At 44.3% G+C, this 23,128-nt stretch overlaps 1 protein-coding gene across 1 annotated transcript in view; it reads right to left on the reverse strand.

Moving 5' to 3' along the window:
* cfdp1 (craniofacial development protein 1) overlaps positions 1-23,128 on the reverse strand; it is a gene marked incomplete at its 3' end in the record, with an annotated part of 67,710 nt that overhangs the window by 31,731 nt on the left and 12,851 nt on the right. The window contains exon 5 of the mRNA XM_083762837.1: positions 14,096-14,227. Within this exon, the coding sequence (XP_083618963.1) occupies positions 14,096-14,227 (132 nt within the window). The remainder of the gene's footprint in view (positions 1-14,095; positions 14,228-23,128) is intronic.

A 23,128-nucleotide genomic window follows, 5' to 3' on the forward strand; every position in this document is an offset into this window, starting at 1 on the left:
GGTGAATTCTGAGGGAATTACGGACGGGCTCCAGTTGGTTATACATGTGTTCTCTTGACGTTCAGAGTTACAGACCCCTAAGGGTTCCTAACTATATCATTCCCCCTGGAACCCCCCCGTCGAGGACCCGCTCCCCCCGCTCCCCCCGGGGGTCCCCGAGAGCCAGTGACCTTTGAACTATAGCGTGGAAATCCCAGGGTTGTGCAACAGCTGTGAAACCTACCCTGTTCCCACCACACTGAAGACTAAACAGAGAGCGAGAGAGAGAGAGAGAGAGAGAGGGTAGTAGGTTACAAGCTCGTAGCGCGGCACTCAAGCTTGTAGATCTGCTTTTTTTTTTTTATCGTGGAAATGTGGCGCAAATCTTTGAATTATATTATATTCTTTCCGAGCCAACATTTTTAAGTCATATCTTTGCTTCTATGGGGGAGGTCCTCTGGAACAACATATTTTCAGATGGTGGTCAGCAGGCCAAATGCATACATAATTCTAGGGGTCCTTGACATGGAAATGTTTGAGAAGCAACGATATAGAAAACTGTCGTGATTTTAGAAGACATTTTGTAGAATCGACTTCGGTCCTGAATGGGTTAAAGGACAATTCCATGCTAGAAGGCTTTCTTACCTTTATTTGTAGTTGTTACGTCCCCACCAAAGAGGTCCAGGTGTTATTTTGTGCAAAAGCGCATTATTGGCCATTTCCCCTAATATAAGCCCTCAATGAATTGCATTGAATTGACTCATTCGCTTATTTCCATCGCTCAAAAATCAAGCGGCACACTTTACTACTTATTTTGATGGAAATAATCAAATTAGCACAAAAACCCAACTCCCATTGAGGGCTTATATTAGTGGAAGTAGCCAAAAATGCACTTTTGCACAAAATAACACCTGGACCTCTTTGGTGGGGACGTAACAACTACAAATAAAGGTAAGAAAGACTTCTAGTATGGAATTCTCCGTTAAACTCACCTGGATTAAACCATTAAAAACAAGCATCTGTGTCATTTTAGATTGTTTTATAATGTTGGCTATATTACTCTTCATGTGACCGCCGCGCTCTGGACTTTAGGTGCGTTACCCGTTCAAAACATATCAAATAGATAATGGTAGTGGGTCGCGGACACCAAGACTGCAGTTCAAAACATTTATTTCATTTTTGAACAGGGACAAACGTTGCATGCTAGAAAACAGATCTCACTGAATATAATATGACGCAGTTTATTTGCATGTTTAGGTCTCATGCGCGCGCGCACACACACACACACACACACACACACACACACACACACACACACACACACACACACACACACACACACACACACACACACACACACACACACACACACACACACACACACACACACACACACACACACACACACACACACACACACACACACACACACACACACACACACACACACCTGAGAGTGACCCCCTGGGTCTCCTGTTCTATATTTATACCCAGAGAGCGTCTCTGCATCTCGCCGTCTGTGTTTGCCCAAAAAAGCCATCTGTCCTGAACAACATGTACTGTACTGTACTGTACCTCTGAAATAAAATCACCTACAGTTTATTGCCCATTAGTTCCCGCTTTCTGCCCCAATTCATCTCTGAATATTCCTGTAGCGATTACTGTAAACCTGAGGACGATTGTATACAAATGTCTTCTAAATCCTGACGGTCTCCTGAAAAACCCTCATGTTTCTACGTCAGTGTTTCTCAAACATTTTCATGTCAAGGACACCCAAAGATGTCCCATGTTGTTTAATGCGTTTAATTCGCCGTTTTTAAAATAATTAAAAAGAAACAGCGGATTTATCCGGGACCTGATGACGAGGCCGTCACGTTATGATGACGGAACCGGAAATCATCTGGGCTGCTAGGGCTTCTGGGAAATTGAGCCCAATGCAAGTGAACGGGGGGGGGGGGGGGGGGGGGGGGGTTGTTTGGACTACAACTTGCTCTGCACTGTGGTTTAGTTCCTTCATGGCCGCTGGCTCGTCTCATCATAACAAACCATCAAACCATTTTTCGCTGGATTTTCGTGGTTGAAAGCTAGCAAATACTTCAGCGTTATGCTCCAAAGGTAATAAAACAATCTGGGCAGAGTATTTGATTAAAATGCAGGTAAAGCGTTTTAACCCATTCTGAACGGGAACCTATTTTGGTGTTATGCTTTAGCCATTGAAAAATAGCAGATCTACAAGCTCATAGCGCGCCACCGAGTGGCGCGCTACGAGCTTGTAGGTCTGCTATTTTTGAAAAATCGAAGAACGACTGACATTTTTAGAATCTGATCTCAGGTCAGAATGGGTTAATCAGACCAGTGTGTGTCCAGTGGAAACCTCGTATGAATCTGATCTCAGGTCAGAATGGGTTAAGGAGTCAAACTGTTAATGGAGTGAAATCTGCCTCCTCTGCTGTAGCTCTAAGCGCCTTTCTTTTGAAACATTCCGGCGCACTGGAAGTGTTGAGTATCATTATGTGTTGCTGGTCAGCATAATGTGTAGTAAACTAGGGAACTAGTAAAAATCACACCCGTGTGAACTGAGTGGTGCAACTCCCCTCTCTCTCCCCCCCTCCTCTCCTCTCCTCTCCTCTCCTCTCTCTCTCTCTCTCTCATTAGCAGGCAACAGTGCAGCACTAATACTATCTCTCTCTCTGTTTCTGGCAAACAGCGCCCCTACTGGTACTCATAGTCAAACGTTTCAACTCAAATCTTTGCTTCTGGAAGGTTCCTGGAAGAACATATTTTCAGATGGGGGTCGGCGGCCAATTACATATAATCTTTGGGGGTCTTTGACATGAAATATTGAGCACCACCGGTACAGAAACATGACGTTTTTTTTCAGAGAATTGTCATCATTTAGAAGGCATTTAAAAAATGTCGACGTCAGGCCTAAATGGGTTAACCCATTCTGACCTGAGATCAGATTCATACGAGGTTTCCACTGGACACACACTGGTCTGATTAACCCATTCTGACCTGAGATCAGATTCTAAAAATGTCAGTCGTTTGATTTTTCAAAAAATAGCAGACCTACAAGCTCGTATCGCGCCACTCGGTGGCGCGATATGAGCTTGTAGATCTGCTATTTTTCAATAGCTAAAGCATAACATGATGCCAACACCAAAATGGGTGCCCGGTCAGAATGGGTTAAGACTGTAAAACTGAATTGTCGCACGTTATATATTTCTCATCGTGGCGTCTCGTCGCGATGAATCTCTGTGAACTGGAAGAGACAGCAGCGTACAGTAACTACTACAGTACCAGTACCCACTACCCAGTGATGATGTCATCCTCCGACAAGCTTTTCATTCAAGTTATTTATAGCTGTGCGTGTACTATTAACCCATTCTGGGCGGGGAACCTCTTTTGGTGTTTTAAAAGCATCGTTATACTTTAGCTAAAAATAGCAGATCTACAAGCTCCGCTACGAGCTTGTAGGTCTGCTATTTTTGAAAAATCGTGGAAATGTTGGCGCAAATCTTTGAATATATATGCTTTCACAGCGAACGTTTTTAACTCAGATCTTTGCTTCTGGAAGGTTCCTGGAACAACATATTTTCAGATGGGGGTCGTCGGCCAATTATTATAATCTTTTGAGGTCCTTGACATGAAATATTGAGCACCACTGATACAGAAACACGAGGACAGAAAACTGTCAGGATTTAGAAGACTTTTTTCGACGTCAGGCCTAAATGGGTTAAATCTATTCTTAGAGCCAAGGCAGGCGGGATCGGTTACAATGGTCTGACACAGACACACACGCACGCAGTCCACAAACACACACACACACACACACACACACACACACACACACACACACACACACACACACACACACACACACACACACACACACACACACACACATCTGGAAACTATCAAAGTTGGACCCGGAAATATGCTGGTGGTGGATGTGGACTGACTACAAGTTCTCCAGGGTTTCTTTTTCTCACGGCCCGCTCCAGACTGTATTTCCGTGCACAACCAGTTCTCTAGGAGACAAGATGGTATAATCAGAGCTGTTATAACCACATGAAGCCCGCAGCAGCGGCCCTCATCCTGCTATAGGCCATATTCCAAGAGAGGAAAACATTATATGGCCAAAAATATAGCAGATACAGTATACAGGTCACGATTACAACATTTAACCCATTCTGACCCGAGATCAGATTCACATGAGGTTTCCACTGGACACAAAAGGAATACACAGCATTTGTGTGCTGCCGCTTGGCTCCAAACATACTCCAGTACAGCCTGCAACATTCAGCCGTTTACATGGATTCAAGTTGTTTTAGTCTTGTTTTAGTTGTTTTAGTCGACTGATTTCAGTCATCGGGGGATTCCACAGCAGCCTGTATGTCTTCCATAGAAAGCGTCTCTCGTACTGAGAATAGCCGATCTGCGACGTACGTTGTGAGCTTGTATACCTGTAGATGGTCCATTTCAGTTATTAGTTGTTTAATAATATAGACAATATTTTAGGCCAATAAAAAAATACTACCGCATTTCCCACTTTAAACAACGTTATTTATAGTCCCGCGACTATAAATGCAGTACATTAGGAGTGTTTTGGTGTGCATACATACTGTACATACTGTACATACACAGTGTTCCGCGGTGCTTGTCTGTCTGTGTGGTGGCTAAAATGTCAGGAGATAAAGAGAGAGAGAGAGAGAGAGAGAGAGGCAGAACATTATAATCTGCTGCTGAAAAACAGAATGAGGGGCAAAGGAAAACCCAAGAGGATATCAAACTCTGCTCACTATAACTCTTCCTCGTAGTATTTTGGCGAGTATTGGACCGGAAAATACGTTCTTATAAGACTGGTGGATATTTCATCTGGCTGGCTGTAATTGGGAGGGGGGGGGTATAAACATAAATTGATTTTTTTTTTTTTTTGCGCAACCTGCGGGCTGGCCGAGCCGATTTCAATGTAGCACACGCTGGACTGACATCCTGTGTGCGGGTGCGTCCATCTTTAATGCTAAATAAATAGCGGCGACGCTAGCGAGCTACAATGAAGCCATGTTTCCATCTAGACCACCGGATAATCCGCAAAGACCTCCGAACATCGCACATTTTTACCCAAACCACGGAGAGCTCCGGAAGATCTCGAGTTATTCATCTTTTTAGTCAGCCTGTATAATGGGAGGTGGACGGCAGCGCGGTTGCACAACCCGGTCTAGGATCGCTAAAGGAGGAAAGGATAAGCAAAAAAATAAAAAAATAAACAGCGATCCGGTTTGATATCAATAATAAAGCTTATCAGAACATTACGCCAGAAGCAGTTGCTGGTTGGATTCCTTCTGACGGAACGTTCAGCCAGGAGCAGTAAAACCGTAAATGTCACGTCACAGTATAAGAAAATAACTATTTAATATTTATGTCCAGGGGTCATCTATATGCCCGTACAGGGCCACATGTGTCCGTGGCAAAGACTTGGCCTTGCCCGTGCCAATTATTTTTATTTTATTTTTATACAACATTATAATGTCCTTTTTTTTTTATCATAAGACTCAATTACTGAATGTCAAGTCTCCAGGTATGTATGTAAATAAGGTTTGAGTTGAGTTGAGTGAGTATGTATGGCATTATTAGGAGTCCAACTGGTACTAGCTGGTTCTCAAATGTTTTATTTGCAAGGAAGACCCCTGACCTTATGTCATCTTGTAGTCGACGCAAAGATTTCTAGGCGCATATATAATTGATAATTGATTGCGATACCGGGTCCATTTATTGACACAAATTAAATATACAGTCTTTGTTTCACCCTGCTCTCTCAAACAGTCATTAGTATTTCGGTGGCGGTCGAAAATGATCAACGTTATACAAAAAAAACATTCCCGAATGTCCACCTGATCTGTTGGCGAAGGAACACACGTGTGCGTGTGTGCGTCTGACTGACTGACTGACGATCAGGCTCAATGTCATGCTAGTAACCAGGAAGGTGTATGTATAATCAATTAGCCATCAAGCAATCAGACCTCCGATCAATAAACCGTTGAGTGCTCACAGACTCCGCCAAATTACAGACCGTTTGCTGCAGACCAAAGCTGCACTGAGCTGAATTCAAATTCCTGTCACTGTCCCTTTTTGGTGTTAGCATTATGTTAGGCTTTAGCCATTGAAAAATAGCAGATCTACAAGCTCATAGCGCGCCACCGAGTGGCGCGCTACGAGCTTGTAGGTCTGCTATTTTTGAAGAATCGAAGAACGACTGACATAGAAACACAGCTTTTTCAGAAAACTGTCAGGATGTAGAAGACATTTTTAGAATCTGATCTCAGGTCAGAATGGGTTAGAGACCTTCAGGATGGCGGATTTAGCCGCGGGTAACAGCAGTTGCGGATGAATTTGAGTGAATCAAACATATTATTTGCCAACCCATTTTGACCTGTGATCAGATTCTAAAAATGTCCGTTTGAAATTGACAGTTTTCTGAAAAAGCTATGTTTCTATGTCGGTCGTTCTTTGATTTTTTTTGGCACTCGGTGCCGCGCTATGAGCTTGTAGATCTGCTATTTTTCAATAGCTAAAGCATGACATAATGCTAACACCAAAAGGGGTTCCCGCCCCAAAAATGGGTTAATATCGGATAAACAGTTGGGTGAAATAATGCGGGAAATAAATTAATGGCGTCTATCTTCTATAGGCTTATTATAGCTTTTAAAATTCACAATAACGTAAATACCATTTTGAATACCGTAAATACCAGCGTGGGGTCACGGGAACCCCTTTTGGTGTTTTAAGCATTGTCACACTGTAGCTGTGGAAAATAGCAGATCAAAAAGCTCATAGCACCAAGTGCGCACTATGAGTTTGTAGATCTGCTTTGTTTTTTTTTTATCTTGAGAATGTGGCGCAAATCTTCTTTGAATATATATTCTTTCAGAGCGAACGTTTTTTAACTCAAATCTTTGCTTCTGGGGGGGGGGGGGGTTCATACATATTTTCAGAAGGGGGTAGGCGGCCAATTTCATATAATAACGGGGGTCCTTGACATTAAATAGTTTGAGAACCACTGACAAAGAAACTGAGATTTTTTTCAGAAAACCGTCAGGATTTTGAAAACATTTTGTAGAATCGAGCTTAGGTCAAAATGAGTTAAATACAATCGTGTGTACGTTCACATTCTCTCCCCTAGGGGGGGGGGGGGGGGAGACAGCGCTTCTTGTTTGTTTTTATTCTGGGGAGACATTTCGCGAAGATTGGAGCAAAGATATTTAGTGTAGAGGGACAAAAGGAAGATGCTTTAGTATAGACCCCCGGGGGGGATTCCAGTCAACTAAGGACATACTGTAGGATTTAATGTGTGATGTTTTAGATGGCATGTCTTGGCAGAAGTCTTGCTGTCACAAGCAAAGCAGCTGTTGCTTTTCCAGAGAGAGAGAGAGAGAGAGAGAGAGAGAGAGAGAGACACTACAGGTCTGTGCATGATCGTTATGCGGAGGTGGTTGCGTCACACGTGCACAGGCAGGCAGCTGTGCTGTCAGGTTCAGTGTGTTGCTGTTAATCAGACATTGGCTTTAGCCCAACGAACCGTGTGTTTCTCTCCGCAGTCTATACAGCACGTGTGTCCGTCTGAGTGTGTGTGTGTGTGTGTGTGTGTGTGTGTGTGTGTGTGTGTGCTAGTCATAGAGAGAGACAGAGACGTAGACATAAATTGATGAACTTGACCAATGAGAGTAACGCCACAACAACTAAGTGAGTCAGTGGATAGGTCGGTCGGAGAGGCTTATTGTCAGTATCAGCCGGATTGTAGGAGTCTAATCCCAGGTTTCGCAATGCAGTGTTTCCCCAAACAGTGGGTCGGGACCCATCTGTGAGTCACAGACCATGTTTTATGGGTCATGACTCGAATAAAAATCCCATTTACTTTTCCTACAAAACACCTACCATCAGCCCCCAGTAATTAAAACACCTACCATCAGCTCCCAGTAACAACACCTACCATCAGCTCCCAGTACTTACAACACCTACCATCAGCTCCCAGTAACAACACCTACCATCAGCACCCAGGAATTACAACACCTACCATCAGCCCCCAGTAATTACAACACATACCATCAGCCCCCAGTAATTACAACACCTACCATCAGCTCCCAGTAACAACACCTACCATCAGCACCCAGTAATTACAACACCTACCATCAGCACCCAGTAATTACAACACCTACCATCAGCCCCCAGTAATTACACCACCTACCATCAGCTCCCAGTAGTTACAACACCTACCATCAGCTCCCAGTACTTACAACACCTACCATCAGCTCCCAGTACTTACAACAACTACCATCAGCTCCCAGTACTTACAACACCTACCATCAGCTCCCAGTACTTACAACAACTACCATCAGCTCCCAGTACTTATAACACCTACCATCAGCTCCCAGTACTTATAACACCTACCATCAGCTCCCAGTACTTATAACACCTACCATCAGCCCTGATTACTTACAACACCTACCATCAGCCCTGATTACTTACAACACCTACCATCAGCCACTATTACTTACAACAACACCTACCATCAGCCCCCATTACTTACAACACATACCATCAGCCCCCATTACTTACAACACATACCATCAGCTCCCAGTACTTACAACACCTACCATCAGCCCCCATTACTTACAACAACACCTACCATCAGCTCCCAGTAGTTACAACAACACCAAATTCTGGCACGTGGAAGGACTAGGCTCTGTGGGTTGCCTCCTGTCCGGGCCCTTCCTACGTCTCACCAGGTCCACTCCTGCTCTCACCAGGCCCAGGACCTGTGCGTTGCACCAGAGTCCCAGCACCAGACACTTCATTCAGGAGTGGTGGATTATAATGGCCGTCCCAAAGGCCTCACCAAGGTTTGTTGGGCTTCTTCCTCACGGAGGACACAGGCTGGGGCGCTAACCCATACTGCTCACCCGGGTGCCGTCTACATTCCGGCTGTCACCCGTCTCTCCGGTGGTCACCAGACTATACCTGGTTGTCACATAGTCTATTCCTATGAGTAGAATAAATAGAATAACTATAACTAAAAATACATCGCATGGATGCACCTGGGACGTATCCTCAGTGATGTATCCTGAGGTCAACGAGGTTTTGGGTCTACCAACATCATACCCCTCAATCATGTGACCCAGCCGGGAGTGATCAAATCTCGACTTGCGTCCCAGTAGCTACCCTCGATCAGTCTATCAGGGAATGAGCAAGGCCACACAATCCGTTGCTCCGGAACTACTCTGCCGGGACTGGGAGAACCAAATTCTGGCACGTGGAAAGACTAGGCTCTGTCTTCTATCAGTAGAAAACATACATTAACAAAGATATTTTCATAAGACTATGAAAAATGACTTCTTGTGCGAGTACGTCAACGGGACTGAATTGTCTGCTCCATTCAGCGCAGGCGTGTGTGTGTGTTAGGTGATGAGTAAACTGAAAGGGACAGCTAGAGAGAGAAGGAAAGAAACTGGCCTACTCCTAAAGTGTGAGGGAAGTTGAAATGAGGGGAGAGCGAAACGCAGAGAGTCGGAGGGAGGGAGGGAAAAAGCAGACAGGAAAATGAGGACAAGAGAGGTGGACTGGGGATAAGAGAGAGAGAGAGAGAGAGAGAGGAAGTGAGACCACGTCACGATTATTAGCAAAGATACTTAGCGATTAACGCCAATATCGCGATAATCAACACGTGCTTGAACCCCCGGCATCCTGATTCTTCGGGGAGCGTTCGTCAACAACTAGCCGTTCTAAAAAAGATCACAGCATTGATCATTTCTGCGAATCGAGTTGTCCAGAGTGAGTTTGGTTTATCAAGCACGGAGAGTTTAAGTGGTACTGAATTTGCAACGCGCGCGCACGCACGCACGCACGCACGCACACACGCACACACGCACACACGCACACACGCACACACGCACACACACACACACACACACACACACACACACACACACGCACGTTGGAGGGAAACTAGCGTTTTTTCATGTCAATAAAGCTCCTTCGAACTGAATCACTTGCGACGCAATGCAACGACATGCACCGACGTGCAACGGGACGTGTCGAGAGTCCGCCGCGACGAACGCGGAAACGGTTTAGCCGCGTCTCGAATCATTGGTGCCGTTTGGGTCTTACATGGAGACAGGATGGAAGAGAGAGAGAGAGAGAGAGAGAGAGAGAGAGAGAGGAAATGAGGCCAGACGGACGGTTTCACAAGATAGTATTTCCCAAAGTGTTACTGTAACACAGCTCTGTTTACACCTTTATTTAATTCCCATTTATATCCAATATTTATTTGCAAATACATTGTGTTATTTTCATTGTCTGGTTCCACCTCTGCTTTGGCATTGTAGACGTCTACTGCTATTTTTGAAAATAAATCGTAAAAAAATGTGGCGCAAACCTTTGAATATATTATTTCGTAGCGAAGCCCTCGATGATGGATAAAGGAGGGAACAGGAACCAGGGAGGAGCCCCCCCACCCCCCCCCCCACCCCCCTCCAAATGTGCCCACTAAGCATTCTGGAACAGACCTGCTGTGTTTGTATGTGGAGCACGGGCTTGGTTTGTCTGATCAAGCCTGTGCTGCGCCAGCCTGCCGTGTTTCTCACACACACACACACACACACACACACACACACACACACACACACACACACACATCCTGTGTGGGGGGGGGGGGGGGGGACGACACAAACCAATAGGAAGGCGGCCAACTGTGTTGCAGAGAGCGTCTGGACGTGTTATTCTCCGCTCACCTCATTTCTCTTCCCCCGGTTTTGGCCGAGACACTTTCTTCTACACCGAGTATCTTCAGTGAACGTATACTTACTGACTTTACAACGAGTAACCAAGTACAATTACTCAGGTACTCAGTACTTCTGAGTGATTCTACAAAAAAGGCTTCTGAATCCTGACCTACAAGCTCGTAGTTTACGAGCTTGTAGGTCTGCTATTTTTTGAAAAATCGTAAAAATGCGGCACACATCTTTGAATATATATATTCTTTCAGAGTGGTGCAAACACTCCAAGGAACAGCAATGTCCGCTATGTGTTGCTTCACCACTCAGTTCACTCAGTTTTATTTCAATGTCGGGCCTAAATCAGAGTTAAATCAGGGTTAAATCAGAGTTAAATCAGAGTTAAATCAGGGTTAAATCAGAGTTAACCCATTCTGACCTGAGATCAGATTCATACGAAGGTTTCCGCCGGACACACACTGGTCTGATGAACCCATTCTGACCTGAGATCAGGTTAAAAAAATGTCAGTCGTTCTTCGATTAAAAAAAAATAGCAGACCTACAAGCTCGTATCGCGCCACTCGGTGGCGCGATATGAGCTTGTAGATCTGCTATTTTTCAATAGCTATTAAGCATAACATGATGCTGACACCAAAATGGGTGCCCGGTCAGAATGGGTTAAATCAGAGTTAAATCAGGGTTTTGGCATGCAGGACTAGACTGAGCTGTGTGGACATTGCTCTGTGCACCTATGCATCTATGTATGTAACTGTATTTTCTTTTCTGTTTTGCGTCAAATGTGTGTATGTGTATGGTGGTCCGTGGCTCAAAAGCTGAATAAATGATGGACCTTGATGTGAACAGGGTTGAAAACCACTACTCTAAAAGCAGTGGGGGACCCACACCAAGGACTCTCTCTCTCTCTCTCTCTCTCTAAGAGGGAAACTGCAGTAAACAGGCCAATAAAGATAGCCATGGGAGAATGTGAACCATTACCTTACATAAGCACAACAACGCTATCGTGGCCTTCAACGCAAACCATTAACAAGCCTCTGAAGTGTATGTGAGGGAGCGTGTGTGTGTGTGTGTGTGTGTGTGTGTGTGTGTGTGTGTATGTGAGGGAACAGCACTGATGGTCCTCTTCCTGTTGTGAGGTTTGGGCGCCGTGCACGAGGACAACATGCATCAAAACACATGCGCCAGCGTGCCATTGTATAAAATAGATACTCATTCGCCGCCAGTAGCAGCTGGTGGCTGAATTGGGTACTCCAGAAGCACCAACCATTCATCTCTATGGTGAACCGTCTTATCTTGAAAGGAGAATCAGGAAGTGAGGAAGCGCTTTAATGGTGCTTTCGATCGTTCAAGCCATAATGCTACTTGCGTTAGCATCGGGTAGCTAGCTGTTGTTGTCATGACAATGTGTCGCCCATCTTAGATCGTCGTCGCCATAATAATCCATTCTATCTGTTTCTTTCAAACGCCTGTATCCTATTCCTTTGTCCCAGATGGAATTTTTGGTCAAAACCGCGTGTCTTTGACGGCACAGAGCCGGCGAAGTGGAGCCCTCCAGTGTCCCGGTATAGACCCATCTTGTAAACAAGGCCTGTCCAGGACCTGTTCCACTTACTAGGTTATGTTCACTTCCGGTAGTCTGGAAATGTGGCTTTTCAAAATAAGAGCTCAACTGGGAAAAATGCTGGTGTGAATTAGATCCTAATTTATAAATCGGATAATGCTATAGCGGTCTAAGTGTTAATTATTTCACATGTTGGAAGAGATCCAGTGTAGTTTGGTTGCGCTCGGGTGAATATAGCAGATCTACAAGCGCACAGTTTGTCCTCTGATGTTCTGTTAAGCTCCATGTGATACGTGATGTTTTTGCACAAAGAACTACACATTTGCACAATGAGTTTATATATTGTGCAAATGTGTAGTTCTTTGTTTTTTCTCTTACAGCACACACACACACACACACACACACACATACACACACACACACACACACACACACACACACACACACACAAGGGAATAAAATAAACAGGAAATGCCTTATGTGTGGAGGACACACTGCACTTCCTGTCTGTTGGGAGATGATTTCCTGTCTCCCGTCTGGGGCTTCAGAGGGAAAAACGTCCCCCCCCCCCCCCCCGAAACGTTAATTGCCATAGCAACGACGACGAGAGGGGTGGGAAACAGGAAAGCGTTTGGACTGATGTACCTCTCCCTCTCTCCCTCTCTCTCTCCCTCTCTCTTACACACGCACGCACGCACGGACGCACACTCCACAATGGTGGAAATTTCATTATACCGATATTGAAATCACAACGCGGTTCATTCTGAATGGAAGCTGAAGCGGAAAATTAATTTCCCTGTACACCAAAATGTATTTATATGGACCCCCCCTTCCCAAATACACACACACACACACACACACACACACACACACACACACACACACACACACACACACACACACACACACACACACACACACACACACACACACACACACACACACACACACGCACACACGCACACACACACACACACACACTAAAGAGTATAGTGATAATCTCATTACCAGGTCATGTTCTTTTGAGTGTTTGTGTGCGCGCGCGTGCACGTGTGTGTGCGTGCGTGCAATTTTTCTATGCTTGTTCCTATGACAGCAATATAAGTCCCATTGCTGTCGTAACATGGCTTAAATAGAATCCATGAATCCTGCAGGATTACTGCCATGTCGTAAGACACGCACGCACGCACGCACGCACGGACAGCCGAAATGTCTGTCGACTTCCCTGAAGCATGTTCGCAATATCCCTGGTCAATTAGCGGGTGGAAAGGGGGGGGGGGGGGGGGGGGGCACTCTTTCACCATCTGCATCAGTCGAGAGCATAGGAGGAGGAGGCGGGTCGGCTGATTCCTCCAGAGTCTGGCGACACAAGGGGCGTAGACAAGGGGCTGCCCAAAAGGTAGATCGTAGATCTATACCAGTAGATCACAAAGGCTGTGCAGGTATAGATCACATGACATGCCCCCTAAAGACATTTTAATTTAAATATACTTGAATTAACCCATTCTGGGCGGGAACCCCTTTTGGTGTTAGCATCAGGTCGTGCTTTAGCTATTGAAAAATAGCAGATCTACAAGCTACGTAGCGCGCCACCGAGTGGCGCACTACGTAGCTTGTAGATCTGCTATTTTTGAAAAATCGAAGAACGACTGACGTAAAAAACATAGCTTTTTTCAGAAAGGTGTCAGGATGTAGAAGACATTTTTTTAGAATCTGATCTCAGGTCAGAATGGGTTAAGTTGTCTTGATTGATTGACACACATTGTACCTGGGACCGGGTTGTAGTAGCGGTTTGTGGGCCGCCGGCGGTCCGTCGTGGTCCTCCTCCCCCGGCTCCGTGCTCTGGCTCTTCAGGTACGTCTTAGCCTCTCTGGAGTCAGCCGACACCTCCTTAGTGACCCTGAGGAAGGAAGAAATGACATGGTGAAGAACAGTGTTTGCGAACACCAGTGAGCCTTTAGGCTACTATGAGACTTAGCAGAACATGTCTGTCTGTGTGTGTGTGTCACGTTGTAACACCACCCGCCCGCCACCAGAGGGCACAGCTGTATCACACACAAAAACACACACACACACGCACGCACGCACGCAAAAAGAAAAATCACAGAAAAATGATTCCAATGAACCCATTTTGGACTGAGGTCGATTCAAAAATGAAGGCTTCTAAATCCTAACATTTTCCTAACATTTTTCTGAAAAACCCCATGTTTCTATGCGTCAGTGGTGCTCAACCTTTTCCATGTCAAGGACCCCCAGAATTATCTCTATTGGGCCAGGTCGCTGCGCAGGTCGAGCTGGGTCGAGCCCCGTCCACACAAACAGTGGCGGAAGCACTATCAACACTGTACTCTTTTCAAAAAAGCAACGGTATCAGAACCGAGATACAGTTGATGAACTTATAAGTCATAAAATAGCAGAACTACAAGCTCATAGCGCGCCACTCGGTGGCACGCTATGAGCTTGTAGATCTGCTATTTTTCAAAAGCTAAAGCATAACATGATGCTAACACCAAAAGGGGTTCCCGTCCCAAAATGGGTTAAACAGTGTTGCGTGCGCAGATAGACACTAGGGGGTGCTATAGAGCAGCACCTGCCCTTTAGGAGAAAGGAGAAAAAAGGGGGGGAAAAAAGTACAGTGTACAGTAAGTGGACCATGGTGACATTGATCAATTCTTGATATAAAAAAAAAAACTTCTAATATATTATTTATGCCCCAAATCAATAAATCTCACACTATTTAGGCAACCGACCGGTTCCACGCGCTGCACAAGTCAAAGAAACCTCATTTCCAGGCGTCTTGACTGGTTACACACGAAGCCGCTTTCCCAGCGTTGTGCGTCTGTGTGTACCACATTTGTGATGATTTGATCGGCTGAGCATGGGATGGGATGACGATAAGAGCGCCCCTCACTTCGCACAAGTGTGATTTTTATTTATTATCCGGCCATAGCCACTTGCCAACATGTGATGACCTCTTCAAATTTGGCCGTTGTCAGCTTTTTTTTTTATATATATTTTTTTATCCCACGATTTTGTAACCCATTTTTCACCCCTGTGTCAATTATCTAATGTGATCCTGGGCTCTACACACCCTCCGCCAACCTAGTCCCCATATATGGGGGACAAGGGGAGAGCAACGGACTTGAACTCATGCTTCCTTCATGCCCGAGTGTCCAAGTTGCGCGTGGAAGGAACACGTTATTCCAACCAGTTCTTTTCCCCTCCATCAGGCGCCCCGGCTGGCCAGGGGGAGGCAGTTTAGAGACCAGGATTACTGCATGTTTTTGTGAGGGTACCTACCCAAGGGGACACGGGGAGAACATGCAAACTCCACACAGAAAGGCCCTTTCGCCAACCCCGCCTTCGGGTATGGGCACTGAAGATGCGGAGGAGGAAACACACCGCCAGCACCCACAGCGTCCCGAGCGGGAATCGAACCCAGGACCTTCTAGCTGTGAGGCGACAGCACTACCAACTGTCCCACCCTGCCGTTGTCAGCCTTAAGGCTCATACATAGTCTGGATTTTCTGCATGCCCCTCGCAGAAAGCGCTGCGTCATTGCTGCTGTGAGTGCTGTCATAAGGCCTCGATTAAATGACGCTTTATTTCAGTCAATGTTACGGCAAGAGGAGAAGAAAAATGCCTTTCGTTTACACTTGACAGCGTGTGCTCATGTGCTGTTCTGAATGGTAGCCAAACTGTTACTTTTATTACGTTTTTTTTCTTCTGTTTTTTGTTCCATAGAACTATAGAGCCTAGAGGGTTTGATTGATTTAAGAGTTCATTCATGTTACGATCGGGTGGCGTTTCAGTTAAATTTGAAGAGAAGCAAAATGCCGTTCGTTTACAATTTCTGGATTATATATTTATTTTATTTGAGAGGTAATGCCTGTGTCAGGCGCCGTTTAATTCATCTTTGACTCACGGTCGGATGTTTTATTGTAAGCCTAATTGTTTGCGCGTCACTGAGTCGAAAAATCGTTTTTATTTTTTTTTATTTTTTTGTAATGTAAAAGGTTATAAATGTTGCTGTTTTAAATGTTTTCCAAATGGGAGACGTACGTGTTTGTGCTGTAAAGTTTCTTTTTTATTATTGGGATTTGATCATTGATGCAAATGCAATCTAAACATATGGATGCAGCTGCAGAAGTTGTGTTGCTTAAAGGAATGCATAGTTGCGTTCTCCTCAACTGCTGCGCAGCAACAACAAGAATATAAAAAAAAGGAAAAAAAGTTAAGGAAAAAAGTTGTTCGACACGTCGATTTTCGGCCTCGATTCGTCGATTGGCCAAATATGAGTCGTTTGGCATCCCTAGCACCAACATGCTGGAAGAGGAAAGGACAGCAGTAGTAAAAAATGGAGCTGCTTCGTTATAAAACTGTTAAATGCCCACTTCTAAATTGTGGTGAAGATGAGACAATTGAGAGCACCTGCTAGTAGACTGCCAGAGGTCTAGCTTTGCGTGCGTACAATGCTGTCGTGTAATGGAGTGTTCGAGGGAAAAAAAAATGTCTGCCGTAGAACGGGAGTTTTGCTGGACCGTTATTTGCACAGTTGTAAACAGTTTGTGGAAAAGCAGGTGTGCCAGGAGGCCATCTCAGGAGAGGTGGTCTTTAAACAAATACAAACTGAACTGAAAAGACAAAGAACTATTAACCCATTCTGACCTGAGATCAGATTCAAAAAATGTCTTCTACATCCTGACAGTTTTCCATTCTGACCTGAGATCAGACTCTAAAAATGTCTTCTACATCCTGACAGTTTTCCATTCTGACCTGAGATCAGATTCTAAAAATGTCTTCTACAAGTCAGTCATTCTTAAATTTAAAAGAAATGGCAGACCTACAAGCTCGTAGCGCGCCACTCGGTGGCGCGCTACGAGCTTGTAGATCTGCTATTTTTCAATAGCTAAAGCATAACGTAATGCTAACACCAAAATGGGTTCCCGACTTCCCGCCTAGAATGGGTTAACAATGTAAAAAGAAAAAGAAAAAAACACCTTTGCCTTGATATATATTCATATATTATTTTTGAATTGTAACTTATATGTGTATATATATGTAACTTAATGTCATTTTTCCATAAATTAATAATAAACGCTGAATAACTTTCAATAAAGTATAAAAAGGAGAGGACAAACAGAAGGAAGACGCCTACAGCTGCTGCTGCCACTATACCTAACCACCATGTCATTCATGCAAACAGGACTTGTTGGCTCCAGGGTTAGGACTTTTCAGACACCAAAGAACTCTCCGATAGAAGTGGACAACCATAAGTCCACACCCAGAGGGAGTGCAACGAACCATGTACAGCCCAGATTCGGCACAAACAAGGGACTAAAGCATTTTCGCTCCTATGCCACCAAAATGTGGAACGCCCTACCAACAGTCATTAGGACATGCGAGTCCCTTGACTCCTTCAAAACCGCTCTCAAAGGGCACCTATACGGACGGCTGCAATTCGAAACTGGCCCCCGTAAAAATCTGAACCCCCCCCCCCCCCCCCCCCCCCCCCACCCTTTTTCCCCTCACTGTATGTTTCTTTTCCCTTTTTGCTTCCTTTATGATGAATTCCTGTTCTGTTCTTGGACTATATAGAAGTGTCTATTTGTACGTCTCTAAATGTTTTGATGAATTGAACACGGTGGACCCTCTTGTAAACAAGTGTAATGCTTAATTGGGTCGCCCACTCACAGTTAACAGTCTTTGTATTGAGGTTGTGCTTGAAATGTACTGTAATTCTGCAAACTGTTAATAAATATTTCAATCAATCAATCAAACAAGTAAGCTGTGTAGACGCTACACAGCCATAACACCTACGCACCAGCTTGCTGCCTTGGCCTTAGTTTGAGTGGGTGGTTGGCAACTGACTACGCCCCCCTAGAGGCCTTTTTTATCTGGGTGCTTGCCATTCGAACCAAAAAGGTTCTATAGACCATCACCGTCAAATTAGTAGTGAAAGTGAAACTTTTACGGAACCCCACTATAAGACAAAAACATGGGACTGACTGACATGGCTGACAAACAACCGCTTTGTAAGCGCCGGACAACATTCTTTAAGGCCTTGAGTTCATCAACTGTATCTCGGTTCTGATACGGTTTGTGTGGACGGGCTCGACCTGCACAGGGACATCATGGTGACGGAACCTCGTCTCGGAGCTAAAGCGTAGCAGCGTAGATATTGAGGTTCCAAAACGGAGAATGTGTCTACGTTACATTAGTCGTGACAGCAATGATGTTGTGTACCGACTCAAGATGGCCTACACATACATCTATACATACTGCATTAACCCATTCTGACCCGAGATCAGATTCTAAAAATGTCTATTACATCCTGACAGTTTCATTATTAACCCATTCTGACCTGAGATCAGATTCTAAAAGTGTCTTCGATTTTTTCAAAAATAGCAGACCTACAAGCTCGTATCACGCCACTCGGTGGCGCGATACGAGCTTGTAGATCTGCTATTTTTCAATAGCTAAAGCATAACATGATGCCAACAACAAAATGGGTGCCCGGTCAGAATGGGTTAAACAAGTAAGGCGCGCGAACGCGGGAAGCGAACCCAGCTCGTAAATTGCAATAACAACAATTAGAATAAATTACGTTTTTTTAAGGTTTTTTTAAGTTAGGTTTTTTTTTAAGGTTTTTTTAAGGTTTTATGACATTCATTTTCATTTATTTTTCTTTTTTCTTTTAGGTTTTAGGACCTCAATTACACCCAAAAAACCTGAACTTTGAACATTCGGTGGATTTTCTGTGGTCTGAAGTTTTCTTTGGGGTTTGGAAGCCTTTTGAGCTACAATGAAAACAGGCAAAACAGTGAAAACAGTGACATCTGCTGGCAAATCCCATTGACATATATGGGATTTGCAGGATCTTACATCACAATCTGCCGGCAAATCAACCTGTTTGAGCCAGAAAACCCCAGATCACAGAAAATCTACTGAATGTTAAAAGTTCATGTTTTTTGGGTGCAATTGAGATTAGAAACCTAAAAATAATAATTCCAAAACCTTTTGTGTGTGTGTGTGTTTTTTGTGTGTGATACAGCTGCGCCCTCTGGTGGCGGGCGGGTGGTGTTACAGCGTGACACACACACACACACACACACACACACACACACACACACACACACACACACACACACACACACACACAGACATGTTCTGCTAGGTCTCATAGTTAGTGCTTACTGCATTCGCAATCATGTTTCATTTGTCTTTTTTTCCCTTTTTTTAATGATTAGTAAATCGAGTTGTGCATGGTGATTTTGAACTGAGATTTCACCAATTCGGTGCACTAAAAGGTCACCATATTTCACCAGTGATATGATATATTCTTTCTTCCTTCCATTGATATGATAATGATAATATGATGACCTTTGGCCATGGTTTGAAAAGACCAAGTGAACTGAATGTGTTTGGTTGAAAAGGTCAGCGTTCAGATAAATGTACGTGTATTATTGCAATGACATGTTAAACATGCTGATTAACTATTTGATATGTATTTTGAATTTAAAAAGGGAGATATGCAAGGCTCATTACATGCCCTAATTTGCAAAGAAATATTAGTCGCATTGTTAGCATCCCCGCTAAAACAACGCTACATCTTAGCTTAGCTTCTGGGCTGGCCCTTTCCTTGTCCAAATAAATGTTTTTTTGGGCAGTCTCAGTTTCATCTCACTGTCGTTATCAGATGAGATTTACAGCCTTGTTTCCCCCCCCCCCCCCCCCCCCCTCTCAGTAAAGTAATAACAGGGTCATGTGGCCTCTGTGGACTACTCTGCCTGCACACGCACGCGCACACACACGCGCACACACACGCGCACACACACGCGCGCACACGCACGCACACGCGCACGGCACACGCACACACTAAGGTTGTTGTGATGCAGATACACATCGGCGGGGCTGTCTTCTGTCACTGAGATGAGCAGGGACACCATCTTGACTCATAACACACTACAAGCCTTATCTATCTACAAGCACAAACTACACACACGCTTCTTTTTCTCCGTCACCGGTCAGTAAAAGGTAAATGGTGCATTTATATAAAGATACAGACTACTCTACCCCCTGGTCAAATCATTTTAAAATTCATTAATTCAAGGTTTCATGGGGAGAGTAATTGATAGAAAATAAGTTTTTTTTTTTTTGGGGGGGGGGTGAACTACTGTACTCATGGGCTACTGTTAGGTGCCTTGGGAATTCATGTCTGCTTCTGTTGAAAAATAGCAGATCTACAAGCTCATAGCGTGGCACCGAGTGTCGCGCTATGAACTTGTAGGTCTGCTTTTTTTTTATCGTGAAAATGTGGCGCAAATCTCTGAATATATATATTCTTTCAGAGCCAACGTTTTTTAACTCAAATCTTTGCTTCTGTGAGGGGGGGACAGGATATTTTCAGATGGGGGTCGGCGGCCAATTACATATCATTTGTGGGGGTCCTTGACATGAAATATTGAGAACCACTGATATAGAAAACTGTCATGATTTTTTAGAAGACTTTTTTGTTTTTTTTACATTTTGACGTCAGGCCTAAATGGGTTGAAGTGATAGAAACTATGTCTCCATTTCGTGTGCACAGAGAGTGCATCTCCCCGCCCCCCCGCACACGCACACGCACACACACACACACACACACACACACACACACACACACACACACACACACACACACACACACACACACACACACACACACACACACACACTGCGCCTGCATTTGGGTTAGGCGTCTCTCTCTCCCACGAGACAGCCCAGGCTATATCAGGAAGTAACCGCCGCATCCTCTGGGAACGTCCACATTACCCAACAACACACACACACACACACACACACACACTCTCATCCATCCATCCATTCATCAGGGACACATGCATACAGTGGAGAGGAGAGGCTTGCTGCCAGCGTTGTTTTTGTCGACTAAAACTAACGACGAAAAATGTTCGTCGACTACCTTTTTTTCACTGACGAAAACTCAATGGAAACCAAATGAAAACTAAGCTATGGTGGTGACTAAAACAAAGACTAAATGTATTGACAATTTCGTCAGCAGATAAAAAACTAGACTAAAATGTTAGGAAGAGACTAGTGGACAAGAGATCCAGTATAAGTAATTTTACACCTGATTGTAAAATCAGTCATTAGGACGGCATCAAGGCCCGCCAAAATACATTTTATAGATTTAGTCGACATATCGATATATGTGACTAAATTTGACTGAGGGACTGCCATTGGATTTTTTTTTGTGTCATGTGAAAGCAGGGAATCATTTCTTCAAATTGACATATTGGTTGTTCAGTTTGACCCACCAGTTTTGGAAGTGAGCCAACTTGGCTCACTTCAGCACAGCTTATATAAAATTTTTAAATCAATTTGTTTATTCGACAGTCAAAAAAGGTAACATTTGGGGTGAATCAGAAATGTTTACATGGAGGACGCTGATCACTAACTTAAGTTTAGTTTTTTGAGTGGTGCAACCACTCCAAGGAACAGCAATGTCCGTGTTCACCTACTGTATGTGTTCACTTATGTGTTCACCTATGTGGCCATGAACACCAGTATATGACTGTGAGTACCAGTAGTGGCGCTGTTGTGCCAGAAACAGAGAGAGAGAGATAGTGCTGCACTGTTGCCTGCTAATGAGAGAGAGAGAGAGAGAGAGGAGAGAAGGGGGGGGGAATTAAAAAACTTCAGTGCACTGTGCCTACACATGTTGCGACCTAGGCACAATGCAAGGAATAAATGCATTCGCCATGTATCTGAAGGAAGTCTGATCCAATCATTTTTAGATTTCTCCAGTTTAATCCTGAGTTTAAGTTTTTGTTGTGTTCAAGATCTGATTTTAGGCATGTTTAAGCCTCCAGGAAAATCCGTGTTGAGGTTCTTAATCCACTGTTTTTCATTAAAACGTCTTTGTCCTACTGTCCAATTGGGATTGTGTTGAAGTCCAGCGCATTTTAGAGCTTCAATGCCGTGAGCCATGAAATGTTGCACAAACCTTGTGGTTGTCTTTTTTCCATTGTTAATATTGTATCTGTGTTGTCCCAGCCTTGTACCTATTGTTTTACCCGTTTCTCCGACATATTGTAAACCACATTTTTCACATGTGATTAAGTAAATGCAGTTGCTGGTTCTGGTTGTTATTTAATCTCTAACACGCGTTTTTTAGTTCTATTTTTGACTAATTGTTTGGGTTTGAAGTATTCTGGTCCCTGGCGTGCTGGTGGTGGGGGGGGGGGGAGAGGGGAGTTGCACCACTCAGTTCACACGGGCGTGATTTTTTTTTAAATGACTACAAATTTAAATGAAATACATTTCAATCAAATCATGTTTCCCTGACAAGCCCCCCCCCCCCCCCCCCACACACACACACACACAGAATGAAATGATGAATAGGAATTAAAAAAAAAAGTCCTGGGTAGGAGAAAAGTGCACCTCCCAGCGATACAGATACTGTAGTCGATATATGCGTGTTCCATAACTGAGCGTAAACACATGGGTGTGACACCCACCACCACACAGATTACAGCCGTTATACGACAAGCCTCCATCATGGCCGCCCGCGAGTCGCGGTGACGAGCGTTTCCTGTGTGATACAGTAGGGAGGGCCTACATGTTAACCCATTTTGGGCGGGAACCCCTTTTGGTGTTAGCATTATGCTATGCTTTAAGCTATTGAAAAATAGCAGATCTACAAGCTCGTAGCGCGCCACCGAGTGGCGCGCTACGAGCTTGTAGGTCTGCTATTTTTGAAAAATCAAAGAGCGACTGACATATAGAAACATGGCTTTCT

The sequence above is a fragment of the Protomyctophum parallelum genome (assembly GCF_964188405.1).
Source record: "Protomyctophum parallelum genome assembly, chromosome: 4".
Taxonomy (NCBI): domain Eukaryota; kingdom Metazoa; phylum Chordata; class Actinopteri; order Myctophiformes; family Myctophidae; genus Protomyctophum; species Protomyctophum parallelum.